The sequence below is a fragment of the Gymnoscopelus microlampas genome, assembly GCF_963454915.1.
Source record: "Gymnoscopelus microlampas genome assembly, chromosome: 8".
In the NCBI taxonomy this organism is placed as follows: Eukaryota; Metazoa; Chordata; class Actinopteri; order Myctophiformes; family Myctophidae; genus Gymnoscopelus; species Gymnoscopelus microlampas.
The window spans coordinates 21,379,340-21,402,083 of record NC_139945.1 but is presented as its reverse complement, the minus strand read 5'-3'; the positions used below and the strand labels follow the sequence as shown (position 1 = coordinate 21,402,083).

The following is a 22,744-nucleotide window of genomic DNA, read 5'->3' as shown; positions in this document are numbered from 1 at the left end:
CAGATGCACCAGCATGGTGTGTGTGGGTGAGGAGGGATCAGATGGTGAGGGAGCTGCTCCATCTGTAGCCTAGTAAGCATACAAAATGGTTTATTGAACTTGTCTATAATATTAGTCAGCCAGTATTGCCTATATTTGGTTAATGTCACATAACTGCAATGCAGTATAACAAGTATTCACATATGGTTGTAACACTCGCAGACAATCGGACAGGCCACCAGTGTTGATTTTGTCGACTGAAACTATGACGAAAAATGTTCGACTAACTTTTTTTCACAGACGAAAACTATTAAAAACTAAGCTATGACTAAATATGCTGACAATTTCGGCAAAAAATAAAATTACTAGTAGAGAAGAGATCCAGTAGAACTAAGATAAGTCATTTTATATTTGGTTGCACTCGGGTGTTGCGCTCTGAAAATAGCAGATCGGCTTCATTCAGCATGCAACCAAGTGTAAAATCAGGCATTAAGACGCCACCAAGGCCCGCCACAATACATTTTAGTCAACTAAATCAACTGTAGATTTAGTCGACTAAAACCTAATATCTAGTCAACTAAAATTAGACTAAAACTTTTCAGATGACTAAAACTAAATGGAATTGTATTCAAAAGAATATGATTAAAACTAAATCAAAATTTGCGGTCAAAATGTATTCTACTGGCCACTAGGAGCAGCTGTGGACAGTGTGCGTATGGCGGATGGGGTGGACAGAGAAGATGCAGAGGTCAGAGGAGGAGGTGTTGCAGGAAAGAGGCACTCAATGTGAACGAGCCATACCAGGATATTTGCAACGTGTCGATTAATATGCCTAACGCTCCCCCTCGTTCCAACCAATTCCCTCTTCATTATGTCGAAACCAGACTGCTGGCGTTCAAGGACTTGATGGTCCTCCTGCCAGACGATGTTCCCGCGTCTGGGTCAGTGCGTCTCTACTCTCGACCTGGATTTGTTGTGCTTGTGTTGTAATCTGGGTCGACACGTCTCTGTCCTTGATGTGAATGTGTTGTCCTCCGTCTGGTCCCTCTGCACAGCTACGTCGTCCTCTTGGTTGCTGGTTCCAACCTCGGGATCTGCAGCAGGCACATCTGCATGTTTTGTTAGATGTGAAATAAACCATTTTCAAGCCTCCATAGTTGGTACTGTATATATGAATGTGCACATTCATTGATATCATTGCATTACCTTACCTTACCTTACCACTTATAGACCCTCAAATTCTCGATACTGTTTATAGTGAGGGTAGAGATACAAGTGGTCCTCCTGTTTCCTGATGGTGATGTCTTTTTTTGCTTCTTTTTCCACCATCTTCTGACATCGCTGTAGCACTTTCGGCAATGACTGGCTGTTCTAGTGATGCCAGAAAACCAGTGGTATTCCCATAAATTCTATACTTGTTGCTTTAACCTCATGCACAAGCAGATCTGACTCATAGTCTGTCTCTCTACCAAAAACCATTGACTTCTCTGTCACACCTAAGAATCCTTATGCTAATTAGTCTAATAGACACGAAAGATCCTCAATAGAGAAGATACTTCGTTCCAAGTCCTGCCAATGGTATAATCAAATGGTACACATTTCCGGTCTCCTGGCGCAGTCACCCCACGTGAACATTGTTTGTTGTCAGAACTCACGAAATTTCACGTGAGTCTGGAAAAAGCCATTTTAATGTCAGAATGTTCAGAAGTTATGTGGCATGTGGAGAATGGGTCCAATATTTACTTCAGTGACTATAGACTGCATAGAGACAGAGGTCTCTTTCTCTCTCTCGCTAATCAAGTTCTGGTCTGACATCATATACAGTACAACAGAACTTGTTGTTTGACAAGGGAAATATGTACTGTTGCCTAATAGTACATATTGCCCAACATCAATTTGCATTGATGTTGGGCATGTCCGTATTTGGGCATAATCTGGGCATCAATGATTTGGGGAACACAACGATTTTATTGCACTGTTTGCATCTGTTCTGCCCATTTACATCTTCTTCCCTCCTCTGAGACACAGACTCAGTAGATTTTTTGTTACCATTTTATCATGAGCATTAGTGAGGACCAATTATACGAGATAGGTTGATAATGGGTGAAGTCGTGCTCTATTGAATAACACATATTCAATAGAGCATATCAGTTTTCCTTGACGTACTGATATGCTCTATTGAATATGTGTTATTCCGAATAGTTTTCAGTAGTGTAGAGTTGTAGCCATCTGCTTAGGATCTGAGGGAAGGCAGAGAACAGAGGGTTAGGTGAGGCTGGGAGGAGGATGGTGATAGTGTTAAGCACCTGTTCATCTTCCAACAGCACATCCTGATCTGTAACTAGAACTCATTGCTTTTAGCACTTCTTTCTGTTCAGTTCACCTTTTATTAATTTCCTGAGGGAAAATTGGTGCAGAAACGCAACTTCAGTACTCAGTCTTTCTTTCTTTCTTTCTTTCTTTCTTTCTTTTCAAAACATCTATATATTAAAGAAAGTGGTAAATAACTTAAAGTTTAGAGCTCACTAATAATATACAATGGTTAATTAAAAAAATAAATGACACATTTTACTTTCCCTGCATGCCTTTACTTGAAGTGTGTGTGTGTGTGTGTGTGTGTGTGTGTGTGTGTGTGTGTGTGTGTGTGTGTGTGTGTGTGTGTGTGTGTGTGTGTGTGTGTGTGTGTGTGTGTGTGTGTGTGTGTGTGTGTGTGTGTGTGTGTGTGTGTGTGTGTGTGTGTGTGCCAGCCATTGATCTCAGAGGCAGTTTCTGCAGTATCACTTCCTGGTAGTGCCTGGCTGTGCTGATGCTGTGTGTGTGAGACGGAGAGAGAGTGAGCATGTGGATGCATTTGTGTGTGTGCACATGCATAGTGTATATGTCTGGCCCGGAGCCAAACTCCACCCTGTTCTGCTGCTCTCTCCGCCTACAGCTCACTGCACACCAGAGAGGAGGAGGAAGCAGGATAGAAGTGATAGAGGAGAGGAGAATGCATGGAGGACGGGGGTGATTAGAAGAAGATGTACAAGAGAGGCGTGGTTCAGGAAGAGGAGTGGTTCAGGAAGAGGCGTGGTTCAGGAAGAGGAGTGGTTCAGGAAGAGGAGTGGTTCAGGAAGAGGGGTGGTTCAGGAAGGAGGGAGTGAATGAGGAGGATGAGGGAGAGAGAGTGGGCGAGGGACCACTGGCCAGAGAAGGGGGAGGGAGGAAGCACTTGGAGATCTGAAATCCTCAAGGGGAGCCTCTGTGGCTGACCGTCTGACTGACCAGCTGACTGCTTGACTGACTGTTTCACTGAATGAGTGATTGGTGTGTCTGGCTGACTGACGGACTGACCCAACGAGTGACTAGGCAGTTCTGTGGCAGAATGACAGGTAGGCAAATCGAGCATCACTGCACAGTGAATATTTGACCATAGCCCACCGCTTTTTGATCATACGATTCTCTCTCTCTCTCTCTCTCTCTCTCTCTCTCTCTCTCCTCTCCCCTTCTCTCTCTCTCTCTCTCTCTCTCTGTGTCATTGTTGGGGTTTGTCCTCTAACTACCATGCAGCTTTTCATCCATCTAATACCTCTTAACTTTCTAGTGTACAGCATGTCCCTTCTGTCTGTCTCCCCTCCTAGGCTGACTTGATGATACCCACAATGATAATTCTGATCATTTGGGACAATAATTTTAGCTGCATTTTTATCCCCTCTCATCTAAGATCACATTGTCTTCAGCTGCGGCAGGCATTATAAACATAATGGAGTAACAGATTGCAATGCTGCAGAATCGATTGATTTAGTCATTATAGAAACTAAAGTGCAGAGATATGCAGTCACCATTAATTATCTGCTGAATGCCTAAATTGTAATTATTGCATCCCCCACCACCCTCCACACCTCTCCTCTCTCCTCCTCTCCTACCATTCCTCCCTCTGTCTCCTCCTATCTTTTCCTTTATCCCTCCCTTTCTAGCATACCACTCTTCTCTCTCCGTAGTTCTTTATTTTTTGTCCTGACAGTAGCTATATTGTATATTCTGTGGTCTAACTGTACTTGGTTTATTAGCAAATGTATATGACACTTTGATGCAGTGTGTCATACACAACTTTATTTCACACAGTGTGTACAGTATGCAGTGGTGTAAAGTAACTAAGTACATTTACTCAAGTACTGCACATAAGTACAATTTTGAGGTGTGTTTTGCTTTACTGGAGTATTTCCCATTTTAAATACTTTTACTTCTACTCCACTACATCTCAGAGGCAAATATTGTACTTTTACTCCTCTACAATGATTTGAAAACTTTAGTTACTTTGCAGATATACATTATTATACATTATACACAGGCTATTTGAAAATAGCCGATCCACAAGCTCACAACGCGTCGCATCGCGACGCGTTGTGAGCTTGTAGATCTGCTATTTTGAAAAATGTTAGTACTTTTACTTTTGGTGCTTTAAGTATATTTCGATGCCAATACTTTTGTACTTTTACTCGAGTAACATTTTGAACCATATATTGTGGTATTTGTACTTTTACTTAAGTAAAATATCTGAGTACTTCTTCCACCACTGACAGTAATGCAGCATGGCTTCTGCAGTGGCTGCAGTACCTCTGTAACATTGTGGGGACAGACACTGTGTGTGTGTGTGTGTGTGTGTGTGTGTGTGTGTGTGTGTGTGTGTGTGTGTCACCTTGTGAATATAAAATAGACGTAGCCTTTGCTTTCATTACCAAAGTAATGGGATTCTGTGTGCGTGTGCGCATGTTGCACAGTAATAAGTGTCAGTGAATTGTAAAGTAGCTTGATCTGAATATATTTTTAAACGGGTGTTCTACTGACCGTGGAAACGGTAGATGAAGGTGAATCCTGCCCCTCTCACCCTCTCTCTTGTTCTAACTCTGGTCTCTGGTATTCTGCATCTTATATTCCATCTCTCGCCTCTCTCTTTACCTTTTGTCCGTTCTTTCAGACTTCTTTCAGAATTCCAAAACATTGGAAAGGTTGCCATAAACCTGCTCTTATACCCAAAATAGAGGTACTGCATTGAGAATGAAGGCTCTCTCTCATTTATCACGAAAATGTGTGTTTGCGTTGAGAGCGAGCGAGAGAGAGAGATTTGAATCAGATCTTATCGGATTAGCCTGTTAGGAAGCTGGGCTATGTAAATCTCGACAGGGGTGTTATTTGATTTCCCCATTGTCCCCTCCTGCTCCTCTGAGGCTCATTTGACTGTGACGTGTGTGATACAGTAACACAATTAACGGGGTGGGATTTCCAAGCCCCCGTCAGGGTTTGACACAAGAGCTTCCCACCCCCTGTATGACGTAAGCAAAATGGCTGCTGTGTGTATATGGTCAATGGCAAGACCACTTTCACTGTGATACTAACTTTTTTTTTGTTTTGAATATACAGTAGGTGTCACATTGCTTTTAACCCATTGAGACCTGAATCCGATTCTACATGTCTCCTAAATCTCAACAGTTTTCTGAAAAACGTATGTTTCTATATCAGTGGTGCTCAATCTTTTTCATGTCAAGGACCCCCAAAATTATATGTATTTGGCCGCGGACCCCCATCAAAATATTTAGTTCCAGGGACCCCCAGAAGCAAAGATTTTAGTTAAAAATGTTTGCTTTAAAAATATATATATTCAAAGATTTGCACACATTTTCACGGTTTTTCAAAAATAGCAGATCTACAAGCTCATAGCGTGGCACTCGGTGCCGCGCTATGAGCTTGTATATCTGCTATTTTTGAAAAGCCCAAAGTGTAAAATAATTCTTTTTAGCTCAAATCTAAAAATGACACAGTTCCAGGTCTTAATGGTTGGACATTAGTTTTGGTGTAAAATGACGCATCTGCGTCATTTTAAGATTTCTTTGGCTATTAAAAAATAGTAGATATACAAGCTCATAGAGCGCCGCTCTCTGAGCTTGTAGATCTGCTATTTTTGAAAAATAGTGAACATTTTTGTAAATCTTTGAATACATTTATTTTTGGAAACAATATTTTTAACTCAAATCTTTGCTTCTGTGGGTCCTCGGAACAACATATTTCGAGATCGGGGTCCGCGGCCAAATGCACATTTTTAGGGTCCTTGACATGAAAAAGTTTGAGCACCACTGACTTTAGGATTTAGAAGACGTAGAATCGGCCTCGGGTCTTACTGGGTTAAGAGCAGAATTTCACTTCTTGCATTATAGAATGATGGAAGCACACATTTTGAACACAGGGTCAGGTCAGCTTTTCTATCTTGTTTTTTCTGACTTTATTAAATTGTAATCTTTTGATATGGGCAGGCTGCAGATTAATGGTCTATGCAACAGGAAGGGCCTTCAGTAATCTGACTGAGGGGGTGATGTAATGGTGGGAGGCTGCTGCATGATTTGGCTGGAAACTGTTCAACTTCATTGCCATGAAAGTAATCTCAGAGAGAGAGAGAGTGGGGGGGGGGGCATGCAGGGTGGAGGAGATGGGAAACAGATCGATCTGTGCTGGGAGAGAGAGAGAGAGAGGGAGGAGAGATAGATGGTATTACAAGTTTTGGTCTAATAGCCTCACATGCTGTTACATCTACTTAAATAAATTGTGCCTCCTAAGTTAGCCCACAATTGTTTAAACATGAGCGTTGTCCCACGGTGGAATTTCCATTCAATGAGGCAAATGAATGATTGGTTGCTCAAAATAAAACCCTGGCTGGTAAGTTAAAAATAGTTGGATATAATTTAGCTGTGGATATCTGTTTTTGAAATGAGCCTCCTTAAGCATTCAGTGAATTAGGTTACAATTGATAAACAAAGCTGAAGGTCAGAAGAGACAGTAAGAGGACACCATCGGCTCAACACTAAGAGAACAGAGCTCTGTCTGTCCGCATCCCTGTTAGCAGTTCCTCTTTGGCACCAGTTTGTTTGCATGGTCCATAATACTTTGAAATATAACTGTTCCAAATGAGCAGCAAATTGAGTTGCAAATTATTTGGGACAATATTGTTTTTTATCAACCTACATTGTAGGGCCTACAATATCCACAGTATGTGTGTGTGCATTTAGTTAAGTACCAATGTATGGCAATAATTTAAGTTTGAATCACGCATACAATATACATACTGTAGACTATTATAGAGTCATATGTGGACGCTCACAATACAGCAGGAAAATCTACACAAGAATGCTATGAAATGGCACTTGATGTCACATGGGAGGACCACATCAAAAACTGCGACCTCTACGTGGGCCTCCCAAAGGTCACGGAGAGGGTCAGAGAGAGCAGGATGTGGTTGGCTGGACACTGTGTCAGGCACTCGGAACTGATGGCGATCCCACTGATTCTGTGGGAGCCAACCCAGGGCACAATTAGTAGCGGAAGGGGCCCACCACCTATGTGGACACTCTACTATGGCGTGACAGCGGAGCCAGCATTACTGCAGAGCTCCGGACCCTGATGATCGACGAGTGGAGTGTGGCGATCCAGAAGTCCCGAGTTGGTGTCGGCTATAGTCCGCATCATCGCTTCACATAACATACAGTGTAATATACAAAGAATGTGAAAACTTTTTGTTTCTCAAAATCTTTGCGGGGGTAAATATCTTGTGAAAGCACCAAATGTAATCCCACAAAATATTACTGTCATTATTGATATTGAGGTATTCAGTCAAAAATATTGCGATAATTGTCTATCACCTACCTCGCTCAGACACACCCAGAAGAGGTGACAGTAAAAATGGAAGGATTCACATTTGCCATGTCTTGCAGCTTTTCAACTCGGGACGGGCTGCGTCTTGTTCGTTATGGCGAGCGACGTGCTCATACAACAAAGTCTAACATTAGGCTTTAACTCACATTCCTCTAACCCCCTCCTCTTGTCTGTCCTCGTCGTCCAGATGACACGGTGTCAGCGAGCAGCAACATGGACATGGAGGACCGCGTGTCCCAGCTGGAGCAGAGGCTTCAGCTCCAGGACGACGAGATCCAGCTGCTGAAGGCGGCGCTGGCCGACGCCCTGCGCCGCCTGGGGTTCTGCGAGGAGCAGGGCCTGGGGTCCGGAGCAGTGGGGCTCCAAGCTGCTGGGAGGAGGCCTGTGGTTTCCTCATCTCCGGCACCGCCTACCAAAGGTGATCACCACATCAGATTGTTGCTTTTTTCATTAAGCTAGTGAAATGTACTGGGTTATTGTCTCAGTCAAATGAGCAGACAGAGGCTTATTGACCTCATTTTCATGGGGCATATTGTATATCGTTGCTGTCAGGCAGAAACTTTGTATCTCCATATGTTCATTATTAAAAGTGGTTAAAGATAGGGTAAGTGATATTTTTTGGTAATTTATTTTGTTTTGTTAAAAAGGTTAAAGGTAGGGTAAGTGATTTGCTTTGGTTAAATAGCTCTATATTCTGATAGTACTCATTGCTATAGAGTGTTTGTTCAGTATTAGGAGTCTCCTTGTCTCTCCAGCTCTTTATTAAACAGAAAATGCATTCGTTTCAGTTTCAGTTTCATTTCCAATTTTATCCAACCAGGACAGAGAACTCAATCAGGATACAGATTGGAAGTGATGACACTAAGAAATGAGCAGACAAAATTGGAACTGGAACACTACAGTATACAAATTAAGCTTAAAAATGGGTACTTTCTCCTGATTGGCTGAGATTTTGACACCTACCGAAAAATGTATTTTCTGTTTATTAAAGAGCTGGAGAGACGGGGAGACTCCTGTTACTGAACAAACACTCTATAGCAATGATTACTATCAGAACGTAGTGCTTTAACCTTTTCACAAAATACCTTTTGTTTTAACCAAAAAATATCACTTACCCTACCTTTAAAGTACTATATTCTGATAGTAATCATTGCTACAGAGCATTTGTTCGGTCACAGGGGTCTCTCCAGCTCTTTAGTAAACAGAATATAGTACATATTCAGGTAGGTGACAACATTTAAGCCAATCAGGAGAGAGCACTGAAAATGCATTTTCTGTTTAATAAAGAGATGGATAGACATGGAGACTCCTTTTACTGAACAAACTCTATAGCAATGAGTACTATCAGAATATAGAGCTATTTAACACTTATTTAAACCCACTTTAAACACTTACCCTACCTTTTAAGTCTGTCTGTGGATTTTGTAAATATTGAACAAATTAAAAGTATTTACAGGAGCTTGTGACCAAATTGGAACACAGTTTATTTTTCCCATTTCCTGAAAAGGAGCAGTTTTGGAAATATAATTTACACCAGAAAGCAACAGAATTTCCACAAGAAAGCGACGATATACATATTGCACCAGCCCAAAGCAAAGTGACTTGGACAGGTGTGTGTGTGTGTGTGTGTGTGTGTGTGTGTGTGTGTGTGTGTGTGTGTGTGTGTGTGTGTGTGTGTGTGTGTGTGTGTGTGTGTGTGTGTGTGTGTGTGTGTGTGTGTGTGTGTGTGTGTGTGTGTGTGTGTGTGTGTGTGTTGCATAAATTCACTCACTCACTGGTACTTTTTTTCTTGTTTCTCTACTTTTACATATACTGTACATCCTGTGTTTCATTAATGCAGCTGTTGCTGCTATGACACCTGAATCCCCTCCACGGGGATCTGTAAAGGTCTTATCCTGTTTTACTATAATCTTATCTCTAGCTCAATGTGTCGGCTCCTATCTGTAAACCTAATATGCTCTTTATCGATCTCTCTAAGTTCGTCAGCTCCTGCAGGCCCTCCCCTCCAGACCCCTCAGTAACGGATATGTCCAACAGAAGCGTCTTCTCTCCTCACCTTCGTCCCCCAAGAAGGAGGTGCTGCAGTCCATAAAGAGGTACATTAAAAGACATGTTTCTCACCGGCCCTCTAGTGGTCCATGGCATAATTACAGGTGGTCCATGGGAAAAGGTTTTAAAATGTAAAAAATAATTTAAAAAAAAGAAAGAAAGGAAAATGTACCTTTTGTTAAAATGAATCAACAGTTTTAAATAATATTTCATACGTTTATCAAATATATGAACATGTTTTAACTAATGGGCATGGTGTGGGGGGAAAAAAGATATTGACTTTTAAGGGCTTGATATGAACAAATCAAGATTTATTTCAGAGGAAAGGTTCTTTCAAATGGTTACAGATGTAATTGCAACCAATATTTTAGCTTCAGGCACGTTTTCTGTATAAGCAATTCTAGTCATTATTGTAGAAAATGAGAGATGAATAATAGTAATAATGTCTAGAGCTAACAACTCTCTCCTCTCAGGAAGAGTATGTCTATAGAGCGCCTTACCCTGGTGAAAAGGGAGGTGGGAGGAGAGAGCCGAAGTCGCACCACGTCTTCCAGTAGTTCCACCTGTGGCAAGAGGTAACACTCACTCAAGCGTACCATGGGTCAGTTGACAATTAAAGCAACTCAAATGTCCCCTTTTTGTGGATTATGAATAAAATCCATTTCCTTTAGGTGAATTGCACTTGAGAGAGAATCTACAGTACTTCAGCCATAACACAAATTCACATACACATACTCACACTCACCATCTGTCCCCATGTCACAAAGGTATATTTATATCCTCCAGGTCTTTGGGGACATGGGCAGCAGTTGTGTGGAGGGCTACATCAGGTCATGCATGGTTGTTATGATTAACTTACTGGTCATTCTGTCTATTGTACACTGTAATGTCTGAAAATAGCCGATCTACAAGCTCACAACGCATCGCGATGCAACGCGTTGTGAGCTTGTAGATCTGCTATTTTCAAACATTTGAGTACTTTTACTTTTGGTACTTTAAGTACATTTTGATGCCAATACTTTTGTACTTTTACTTAAGTGCATTTTTAATTCTGTACTTTTACTTGTAACAGAGTATTTCTATAGTGCAGTATTGGTACTTTTACTAAGAATTTGAGTACTTTATCCACCACTTTATCCATCTATGTACATGAGTTAGAAAGTCTAGCTGAGCTAATGATTGTTCCCACAGATGGATATACAGTGTACTGTAGCCTTTCATTTATCTATTGCACGCACAGTAGCTCATCTTCAGACCCCACTTTGTCTGCAATGGAGATCAGAAATGTGCCAGGGTTTGTAAAGACAGAAAGAGGAGGACAGGAATACACTCTTTGTTCGATGCTCAGGATCATCTGGTGCATGCATTTCATACAAACCCAAACAGGTGTCATGAAGGACATGGATGCCTGCTGCTTTGTGACACAGCGGTTTTTAGTTTCTCAGCAGGGCTCAATAATTCAGTGTGCATGTGTATCAGTCTACACTACAGAGTGTGTGGGTGGGGTGGTGGGGGGGGCTTAGCGAGAAAAAAGAAAAACGGAAAAGCACAACAAAAAGTTTAGCAAAAGGGAGAGATTGAAAGGGGATAGCCGATAGAGGGAGCAAGGGAGGAGAGAGGAAAGAGGTGAATCTGCACATTACAATCTGTGTCAATCTAATGACGCATTGTGTGTAACTGTCTAAACTCCACTGCTCAGCACTCTATCATTTCCTTCACTAAGTTTTGCATGTCACTCTAAATTATGCATCAGTGTAATGGACTGTCTGCCTGCCTCGTCAAATGTGACATATGCAGTCTGGATGTAGGCCTAATGGACAGTGTAAAGTCCATCATTTTACAGTCAAATGAATACAGACCATGGTTGCTTGCTAACCGCAAACACACCTTACGTGTATTTGTGGCATACCAGATACAGTGATAATATAGTGATGTCCTACTAGTAGTTTTACTGTATGGTAGGCTAGCATTTTGACACTTATTTTTTGTATTTATTTCAATTTCCCCAGTCCCCTCCTCTCCTCTCTTTTCCTCTCCTCTCCTCTCCTCTCCTCTTGCTGAGAGCATCAAATTTCACTCCTGCCTGAAGTGGGTGTGTTTAGCAAAGAGGGAGGTGGGTGTGGTTTGCAGGTCCGGGAACTGCATTCTGATTGGATAAATGGAACTCCACAGTCAGGCAGAGCTAAAAGTTTTCACAGTGAACAAGGAAGTCAGTCTGTTCTGTTGCTGTGGTTTCTGACAGTACAGGCTTAGCAAAAACTGCTTTGACTACTGCGATCTGTTACCTAACTAACGGAACATTCCAGCCATGAAGAGAAGGTAAATAGATGCTTTAACAGGGCGAGTAGAATGTTGTGAGCCAAATGGTTTTGCATGCATTGTAGCAAAAGATCTATTCACTAGTATTTAGTTTTATGCACTTTGAATGTACTTGATGTTGCTCAATAGAATAAAAAATGCTTATAGGTTAAACATGGATGTGTTTAATTTATATAGTGACGTACCACAGTATGGAGCTTGAGAGAAGGAGTTTGATAGCAACAGAATTAGTGATTAACTAACTGAGGTAATAATGTTGGTCGGTTGTATATTCTGAGGAAGTTGTGCTGTGTTTCATTATCTCAGTTTTGTCACGCAAACCTTTGGATGTGCTTGATTTCCTCATCAGTGGGTTTGAGTAGGGTGGGGCAGTAGCACGAAAACTGGTTAAATAATGCAGAAACCTCAATTGAACTGTGGCTGGCAGTAGTAGTATGCACTTTATTTTTCCAAATCTTGTTAAATAACAGCAAATGCTACAGCAAGCTTTCATTTAAATTGCTTTCATATTCCAAAAGATTTGCATTGACTCAAAAAAGACCAAATGGAATTAAAAAAAAGTGTCTAAAGGTTCTAAAAAGTGTATTGACAATTCTTCAAAGAAGGCATTTATTTCCCACATTTTAATGTAAATAGCTCTTAGTACACTAGTAAATACGGTCAAAGAATGTTTGTTTTTTCCAAGTTTCGTTGTTTTGCGTGGTCTGGATTCCTGCAGCTTTTCTTCTAATTACAGTGGTTAGTCAGAAAACAAAAATGTCATCTGTGTTGAGTTAACCAAAGAGTCAAACATGCATGCACACTCAACCGTCAAACCTTTTCCCAAACGTGTCGTGCACACATATAATCGTACAGAAATGTTATTACAAACAGAAAGGCAGAAAGAAGGTCTGCACACATAGTAGCACTCAGCATTCTTGTCATGTAGCTTAATGTACAGGTCCCAGCTGATTGACAAAGGCAGCTGAGATGACATGGTCATACTGGTGTCCAGGAGGTAGTTAAACAGACAGGCAGGCTGTTAGGATCAGTGGGTCTGTTCAGCGTTCAGCCCTCCGGGAAACATCATTGATTGGATTACTTAACAACATGCATTAAGATATTGTGGCTGATCAAGGGCAAGCTTTTAGGTGGGGCTTATTCCCCTTGTTGCAGAGCGAGTCGTGTTTTCGTTGCCGCAAACCCAAAGTCATATCTTCAGACATGCAAAAGTGTCACTTTTCAGCTACAGTCACCTTTTTGAACACAAATAGGGCAATTGTGTGACACCTGACCCGAAAGAAAACCACATGTTGTCACTTTTTCACCTCGGGGCTGTTTGCATGCCTGTATCTTACTTACTGAACAGTATCTGTCCCGCTGGGTTTTTTTAAACATTGAGTAATAAATATAAGGCTACATGTTTTTCAAGAGAAATAGGCCTGCGTAATAGTGCGTATATTGATTCAGAAAGCAACAGTTCATATATCACTGCTGCAGGGGACAAGATGTCACTGAAATGTGATGATCTATGTACGTAGTACCTCTATTATGTCTTCTCTTTCATCTCTTGCTCTGGGTTTCATGTCTCTCTCTGTGAGAGATGAAAGAGAAATTCTCTTTCTCTTTGTGTCTTCTCTCTCTCTCCCACACACCTTCTCGCTCTCATCTGTACTGTGAAGCCGTACTTTAGATGTTAGTACACAAAGGGATCTTAAGTCATTCATGTATTAGCCTGTTGCAAATACACTAGTATTTCAAATAGCAAGTCTGATCCTGCAGCTGTCTAATGCAAACTACTGTATAAATTAGATTCATTTTTTATAGTAATGAGGAGCAAAACATATCTACTGTATGCAGGGTGTGTGTGTGTGGTCACATTGCTTTCTCCTGCAACAGTCATCAGTTTCTTTCATCCCGTGCATCAGTTTGTACATTCAGGGACATGACAGGAATGGTGAGTGATGCGTGTGTCTCTTTGCATTTGACCACACTAATCATTCCTCTGCAGTACTTGAGCCATAATGGACTGGCCATCTTCAATGCAGCAGGCCACACTTAAGGCTGCACTCAGGCCACAACATCCATTTGCTTCATTAGATGAAAATGGAATTGTCGTAGAAACCATTACCAGAGGCCACCCTCTCCAGGGTAATCGATGTTCTTTTACTCCAAGAAATACAATAAGTAATGGAATTATGGAATCTGGTTTAAAGTGGGAAATATTGAACTTATTCTAAGTCACTGTGTAAGAGCGTCTGGTACAGTGCATGCCTCTTTAGGTGAATTAGAAGAATGGAACATTAGAATGAAATCATTTGTCCAGATAAAACATAATATGCTGCATTAGAACCGTCAGTATAATCCAGTCCAGTTGCCTGGTTAATTTTCATTGTGGTCACTGAATCACTGGGCCCACAATTAAATGGCCTTTAGAAATCTAATGATTTTTCATAGTATAACGTTTCCTGTAAGAACCGTTTCAAGTGAACAGGAGCCTTGATGATGCCTATATGAACAGCTTGAACATAAATATTGGGACTTCTTCAAGGTCAAGGGATCGATTAAAATATATATTTGTTTTCCCCATGTGGAATCCTAAGATGCCTAGTGGCTTTCTATGGAGCTCTTAATGAAACCCCCGTTTTTAGAGTGCAGTCATGCAAAAGAATTATTACATGAACTGTACAAAACACAAAAGAGCAGAAAAGAGCTTGTCTGCTTTGCATTCCGTCACTCTAGAAACCGGGTGTTTGGATCCATGGAGGTTTTTTTTTTGTCCCCCCTTTTTGTTCTGTTCTGTTCTGCTGCCAGTTGATCCAGCTTGCTCTGCACTAATTAGTAGCTCAGCATCCATCGCAGGGCCTCATTGGATAGAATCACACCACTCCTCCTCCTGGAAGAACACACACACACACACACACACACACACACACACACACACACACACACACACACACACACACACACACACACACACACACACACACACACACACACACACACACACACACACACACACACACACACACACACACACACACACACACACACACACACACACACACACACACACACACACACACACACACACACACACACACACACACACACACACACACACACACACACACACACACACACACACACACACACACACACACACACACACACACACACACACACACACACACACACACACACACACACACACACACACACACACACACACACACACACACACACACACACACACACACACACACACACACACACACACACACACACACACACACACACACACACACACACACACACACACACACACACACACACACACACACACACACACACACACACACACACACACACACACACACACACACACACACACACACACACACACACACACACACACACACACACACACACACACACACACACACACACACACACACACACAGAAGCAGGCCTTTATGTGGCTTTTCTAAAGGGCCGACACCCTGCCTGCTTGTTCTTGGTGAGACTACAGATCCTACGGTCTGCCCTGTGTTTAGCCTTGAGATCAGACGTTCCCACACTATTAAAGCATATGTGAGGCATAGCGATGCACATTGTGTCAGTAAGTTAAAATTATATTACTGTTTTACAGTCAGCTGATGGCACTGGAAAAACCTGGAGTTCTACTTTTTGCGGACCACTGGCTTTTGTCCCTTTGTTTTGCCCCTCCTATATTTGTTTACAAGAAGTAAACACTTTAACACGTGTCAACATTTTCCTGTGATAAACAGCACATCTATCTGCATATATTGCACATATTATCTACAGTATTTCCGGAGCTTTTGTACTACACATGGCAGTTGAGTTTTGCCTCCTCAACAGATGGGTTTCAGTGTAGATACTAGTCACATCTGTTGACTTTTATGGACGCTTTACTACCACAGTGCTGGTTGTTTGAACTGAATAAACCGTCCGCACATATTCCTTATCTCAAGTAGCCTGATCTTGCTCCTGTCACCATGGTGATTTCAACCTGCCCGCTGAGGCAGCGTATCCACAGCCTGAGAAAGGCCCGATTGGTTGACGGCATACTGAAAAGGTTTGATAATTGGATGACTGCATCCTGACAGCCGGATTGGTTGGTCGCATCGCATCCTCACAGAAACATGAGGTAGAGTTGTCAACATGCAGAGTTGAGAATAGTGAGAATTTGCGATTGCCTGACAGAATGCTGACAGAACATGATCTACGGTTTGACTTGTCAGCATTTACATGGGGTCCTACTGTGCGGGAGTCTGGGCTGAGCGACAGACAACTGATTCAGGAGGTGCTTCCAGTGCAAGTTACTGTGGCTGATGCAACCTGATGAGGTAACAAGAAATGGCACAAGGCAGTATGCATTTTAACTGACTGGCCTAGAAATGAACATGGTCAGACCCTCTACAGTATACCTGGTTGTGTAGCTGGCCTACTGGCCTGCTGCCAGTATGCACACAGTCATCGTTTGTTCTTGTATAGAGCGCACACACACACACACACACACACACACACACACACACACACACACACACACACACACACACACACACACACGAGAGAGTACTGTCTTTTTCACTTTTACATGCACCTGTTATGTTATGTTATCTGTTCTTATCATTTTATAGTCTCATGAGAGCCTTGTTGGACAGATATGAAACGGAGACATATTGGCAGACAACAGTAACACCACAGAAAGAGCCTCCAAGCAGGCCATAAACCAACCATATAATACCAGGAAGCTCCGCAAAATGCAAAAACGGTGAAATATTAATTGAAGCTGTAAAGTGCACAAGCCACCAGAATGGCAGCGAGAAGCCAGGAACATAGAAGGCAGTAGGTACATGCACATTGCCTGCTAAAAGTTTTATAGGACTGCAGCGTTCTTCCTTAGGCAGCACTAAATGCATGCAGGGCTGTATAAGTTTAGATCTGGGTCAGTGCTGATCTACCTGCAGACATTAATCTGCTGTAGGAGTAACATGTATTTATTCCTTCTTAACCCCATCAGTTTATATTTAACCCATTAAGACCTGGAACGCATCTGTGTCACTTTAGATTTCTTTGGCTATTCAAAAATAGCAGATATACAAGCTCATAGCGCGGCACTTGTAGATCTGCTATTTTTGAAAAATCTTGACTTTTTTTTTTTTTTTTTTCAAAAAACATTTAGGATTTAGAAAACATTTTTAAGAATCGGCCTCAGGTCTTAATGGGATAGATGACTGCCCATTTGCTTGCCTGCCTGTCGGTTATCTATACTGCAGCTATCTCTGCATTTCTATCTCTTCACATTATTGCATTCTCTACTCCACTGTCTTATAATATAAGACAGTGGAGTAGAGACACAGAGAGTAACATATTATGTTATGCTCTCCTCCCACTTTCATGTTATCTCTGCCAGTCACGATATTTGGTGTAGCACCAGATCCTTTGGATGTTTGGGGGTGGTTGGCAGATTCAGATGAGCTGAAGAAGAAATAAAATAGAGCTTGAACAATCCAGCCTTAACCCTTTAAGACCAGGGATGCATCACTTTTAGATTTGAGCTTAAAAAGCATTATTTTACACTTTGGCTATTCAAAAATAGCAGATTTACAAGCTCATAGCGCGGCACCGAGTGCCACGCTATGAGCTTGTAGATCTGCTAAATATATTTTTAAAGTGAACATTTTTAACTCAAATCTTTGCTTCATGGGGGTCCCTGGAACAAAATATTTTGAGATGGGGGTCTGCGGCCAAATACATATAATTTTGGGGGTCCTTGACATGAAAAAGTTTGAGCACCACTGATATAGAAACATACGCTTCTTTCAGAATACTGTTGGGATTTAGAAGGCATTTGTAGAATCGGCTTCAGGTCTCAATGGGTTAAAAAAGAAAACGGGGGGAGGGACGTACTCCTCGCTGGCAGGTGAGTCAGTAGGATACAACAGCAGTGACAAAGTGGGGAGGAAATAATTGGCATAATGACTAAATTTGGGAGAAAAGGGGGTGAAAAAACACAACAACAAAAAAAGAAAACAATAGGATAGGCTGCTAAAAAGGTTTCCAATCTCTGCAAGCTCACATGTCACAGCGTGAGCTTGTAGAGCTATTTTCAGTACGTGATTCATAACAAAGTATGAATCACCCTTTAGCAGTGGCACAGCCAGAACGCTAGTATAGGCTGGGCCTAGGCAGGAGTGGGTGGGCACGCATGCAGTCTCCGAGCCGTGCGCGCGGGGTTAGGGTTAGGTTAGGGTTGTGTTATTTAATTCTTATTTTTGCCAGATTTTACTGATTTGTTTTAATCAAAAAATGAATTATAAAAACTTTTCTTTTTTTGCAAAATCGATTGGGTGGGCCAGCTTTCTATGTGAGTGGGCCACTGCCCACCCATGGCTGTGCCCTTGCCCTTTAGTGTTCTCTTTATTAAAGGGATAGCTCACCCCCAAAAAAATATTTTATTATTTGTCACATTCCTAAGCCAATTATTTGATGACCAGCAAACCGGTAGGCAGTGGTTCCGGTAGGAGACCCAAAGGAGACTCTTTGTGTCTTCTACCAGAACCGCTGCCGAAATTAATCAAATTATTGGCTTAGGAATGCAACAAAAACAAAACATATCCATGAATTCAAGTCTCCAATGGGGTGAGTAATCTTAAAAAAAAGTCATTTTGGGGGTGAACTATCCCTTTAAGCTCATGCTGACTGAGTGTTCTGCAGCCGTTCCAATGTCTGCCTGCCCGAGTGCCCTGTCACCTGCACCCAATGGTCAGGAAACTGTACAGTGTACAGGGCTCCAGCTGTGGTAGATGTGAATAATTAAAATACCTTACAGGAACTCGCTGATGCTATGGAATAATGCTACATAATTATGGATGATGACAGCTGATTACAGTATGCCACTGACACCTGACACTCAGATATACTCAGAACAAAACTAATGTTATTGTTTTCTTATTTTCCGTTTCAGCAAATCTAAAGAATGTACCCTCAATGCGGGTAAGTTGAAATGTTCACCACGGTCAGTGTTGTGTGTGTGTGTGTGTGTGTGTGTGTGTGTGTGTATTGTGCAGGAGTTGTTTATTGTACAGTTAACAGTACGTGCGTCTGCTAGCATGCACACGTTCAACAGGAGACAACAGTGCATTAAGTCTGAAAACCATCCATCACTGTATCAGTTATTTGTTGTAAAGATGCTCTGCAGTGTCTGATCTCTTTCATTCAATTGACTTAATTGAATTGCCAAAGGGCCAATCACCTCCCACAGCCTGCTAACAAGTACAAATGTTATTATCAGCATCCTCTTGGCATCACCCATTATTCACGATCAGAGCTGTAGAATTGATGCACTGCAGAGTGGCATGGTCTGAATTTCTGCAAAGTAACAGATTGATTGGATTCATTAACTACTTTAACCCTGGTATCCCAAATATGGGCATGTCATTATAGGCAAAGAAAAGAAAAGAGAGAAAAGGCTTGATTGGATGACAGCATCCTGATGAAGCCTGATTGGTTGGCCACATCCAAATTTGGGCAAAGAAAAGAAAAAGAGAGAGAACTCAAAAGTTTCGTCATCATCTTGTAGATCGTCTATTTTCAAAATAATGTTAAAATGTTTTGTGGTTAAAGGGGGATCGTTGTTTGTTTTCCAATTCAGCTTAAAACTAAAGCATATTAAAAACATGGCAGGCTAAGGCAAGCAATGTAACTGCAGCTAATACAATGAATAACGGGTGTTAGATTTAGTTGTGACCCAAGCATAGACAGTATTGACACACTTGAATCAAACACACCCATTATTAAGACATTCACTGCCAGATTTTTTTCAGATTTTTTGCAGTTTTATGCCAAGAGATTTTTCATTGAAAAAAAAAAAAGTACTCAGGAGCCGAGATACAGATTTTTTAAGTTAACAAGGAAGTGGATGGGAGTCTAGATCTTCGAAAAATAATATCTCCTTGGTCTTGGGTAAAAAAAAAAACATCTTTTACATTTTTTTGTTTTTTTCGTTGCTACAGTAAACTCGATCTAGGCAATCAATGTTAATATGATGATCTGCAGCTGCATTGCTTTCATCACAGTGTACCATAAGGTCTTATGCAGGCTGCCATGTTTTTACCCTTATGTCGTTTTTTAACCGGAATCAGAAAACAAACGACAAAATCATCCTAGGGTTTCATCCCCCTTTAAGCAGTTAAATAACTGTTGAGTCTGTTGTACTATTCAGTATAGCCACACTGAACCATGTATGCAAATGCCTTTGATAAATGATCTTGATTGTTTGTGTGTTGCTTTGGATGAGAACGTCTGATAAATAGCCAGTGCTTCACAAAAGCGTACTGTAGGCCTACAGCTCAGGTAATGGGAGCCGTTGAGGGAAAAGGGATTAGGTTGCAGAGGAGATAATTGATTATATTGTCTCTTCATCTTTCAGAAAAGTGATCGCTTTCTTTCATCCACACCATTATTTTCCAGTCACTGTAATGGCTGATTTATACACGGTTGTGCTTTGTGTCGTGCAGAGGCCATGGCCGTCGTTGCCCCACAGTTTGACCTTGTACCCCACAAAGAAATGACATGCCCTGAGGCCACAGTGGCCTTAATGCCCCAGATGACTCACTGAATCACTTTCTCCTGTCTTTTTCTTGTCAATATGTAGACACCAGTGTCTCTTCTTTCCAGTGAATTCTTCACTTCCCTGAGTGAGGAATTCACTCACTTCACTTCCTCTTTAAACCAGTCCAGTGACTTTGATTGGCTGCAGGGCTGAGCATGATTCAGATTGTAAATACCATAATTTATTTATTTCAATGCAGATAGTCTACATATTACATTTAAAATCATCCTTAACCCTTAAATTCAATTAATTATTTGCAATGGACTAAAATCTTGTTTTATTTGATGGCCTTCCAGCCCTGGCATTTGGCCTTTGTGCCCTAAAAAAATGTTCCTGTTTCAGTCTGAATGGATCAAGTGGCCTTGCCCCTAAAATGACGAAATTCCAGGCCTGATTAGGATGTATACAAATCTCTGTCTGTCTCTGTCTCTCTCTGTCTCTCTGTGTCTCTCTCTTTGTGTCTCTCTCTGTCTCTCTCTGTCTCTCTGTCTCTCTCTGTGTCTCTCTGTGTGTCTCTCTCTCTCTCTCTCTCTGTCTGTCTGTCTGTCTGTCTGTCTGTCTGTCTGTCTGTCTGTCTGTCTGTCTCTCTCTCTGTCTCTCTCTCTCTCTCTGTGTCTGTCTCTCTCTCTCTGTGTGTGTGTGTCTCTCTCTCTCTCTCTCTCTGTGTCTGTCTCTCTCTCTGTCTGTCTGTCTGTCTGTCTGTCTCTCTCTCTCTCTGTGTCTGTCTCTCTCTCTGTGTGTGTCGCTCTCTCTCTCTCTCTCTCTCTCTCTCTCTCTCTCTCTCTCTCTCTCTCTCTCTCTCTCTCTCTCTCTCTCTCTCTCTCTCTCTCTCTCTCTCTCTCTCTCTCTCTCTCTCTGTCTCTCTCTCTCTGTCTCCCTCCAGAGGATGGTTATGTGAGGATGTTCCTGCGGGGCCGTCCTGTGACCATGCATGTGCCAGACGATCAGAAGGACAGCTACAGTCTGGACCAGAAGGTGTCGCTGCCAGACCAGAAACTCAAGCTGCAGTGGGTGTATCCTTCAGATGTGTGAGAGGAGGAGGAGGAGGTCTGTTCCCAACTGGCAAGAAATGATTGTTCAAAGGTTTTCCTTTTGTGGGCAGAGCTCAAACCCCCATTAAAACCGTTCATTAGTAATAAAATAAGAACAAATTAAGATCAAGCCTAACAGATCAATTAAAAAATAATGTACTGTTACTTACTGTTATTCGACACCTTGCGAACATGGAGATTGTCTATTTTAGAAAGAATTTACATTATTTAATGATTCTTTTAGCATATAATGACATTCCCAAAATTGGGATGTCAGTTAGTGCTCAATTAGTATAATAGTATTATTGGCCTTTGATCATTCTGAACCTCTTACTTTAAGTCACCCCTGGCTGTGAGTATCAGCTAAATGCATGTGTCTGGCTGTACCGTTCAGCTCCTTAACCTGTTGAGCAGGTATGGCTACCGAGGCCGTGACTGTCGCTCCAACCTCTACCTGCTGCCCACGGGAGAGATCGTCTACTTCAATGCCTCTGTAGTGGTGCTGTACAACACAGAGGAACAGCAGCAGAGACACTACCTGGGCCATAACGACGATGTCAAATGGTGAGATGGTGGTGGGTGTGAATGACCTGTAAAATGTTAGGAGTAAGGACTCAGGGTCATTTCATAATAAGAATAAAGCTTTATTTATGTAGCACCTTTTTGAAACAGAGCTACAAAGTGCTTCACAGAGAATCAAAAACACACCATACAACACACTTACTGTAAGCCCTATTGTATGATGTCACGTGAAAATAGCTCTCATAACATGATGCGTGTGGTTGTACAGTAGATTGGATATTTTCACTACTTACCTACTAAGTTTTGCAACATAAAAACTTTTATACTAGAATGACATGCCCCAAATAGGGACACCACGTTGAACGCGGTTAAAAGACTATACAGCAGCAGGTGATGCCTGCCATAAGGACCGAAAACATATTTTTTCTTGTATATGCTTGTATATCTGCTATTTTTGAATAGCCAAAGACATCTGAAAATGACACACATGCGTCCCCGGTCTTAATGGGTTAAATATCGTTCTAAGATCGTTCTAATTCAAGTG

General features: G+C 41.7%; 1 protein-coding gene and 1 long non-coding RNA gene across 5 annotated transcripts in view; both read left to right on the top strand.

Annotated features, from left to right (window-relative positions):
- LOC311049824 overlaps window positions 1–22,744 on the top strand; it is a 156,679-nt gene that overhangs the window by 113,432 nt on the left and 20,503 nt on the right. The window lies entirely within an intron of this gene.
- Window positions 1–22,744, top strand: part of eml2 (EMAP like 2) — a 47,543-nt gene that overhangs the window by 4,296 nt on the left and 20,503 nt on the right. For 2 of the 4 annotated variants that reach the window (XM_084063688.1, XM_084063689.1), the window contains exons 2-7: window positions 7,847–8,077; window positions 9,638–9,755; window positions 10,182–10,283; window positions 19,001–19,029; window positions 21,531–21,660; window positions 22,093–22,242. In XM_084063688.1, coding sequence (XP_083919814.1) covers window positions 7,847–8,077; window positions 9,638–9,755; window positions 10,182–10,283; window positions 19,001–19,029; window positions 21,531–21,660; window positions 22,093–22,242 — 760 coding nt within the window. Of the gene's footprint in view, window positions 1–3,225; window positions 3,351–7,846; window positions 8,078–9,637; window positions 9,756–10,181; window positions 10,284–19,000; window positions 19,030–21,530; window positions 21,661–22,092; window positions 22,243–22,744 lie in introns of those variants that run through there. The other 2 variants (XM_084063686.1, XM_084063687.1) reach the window with 2 other exon arrangements.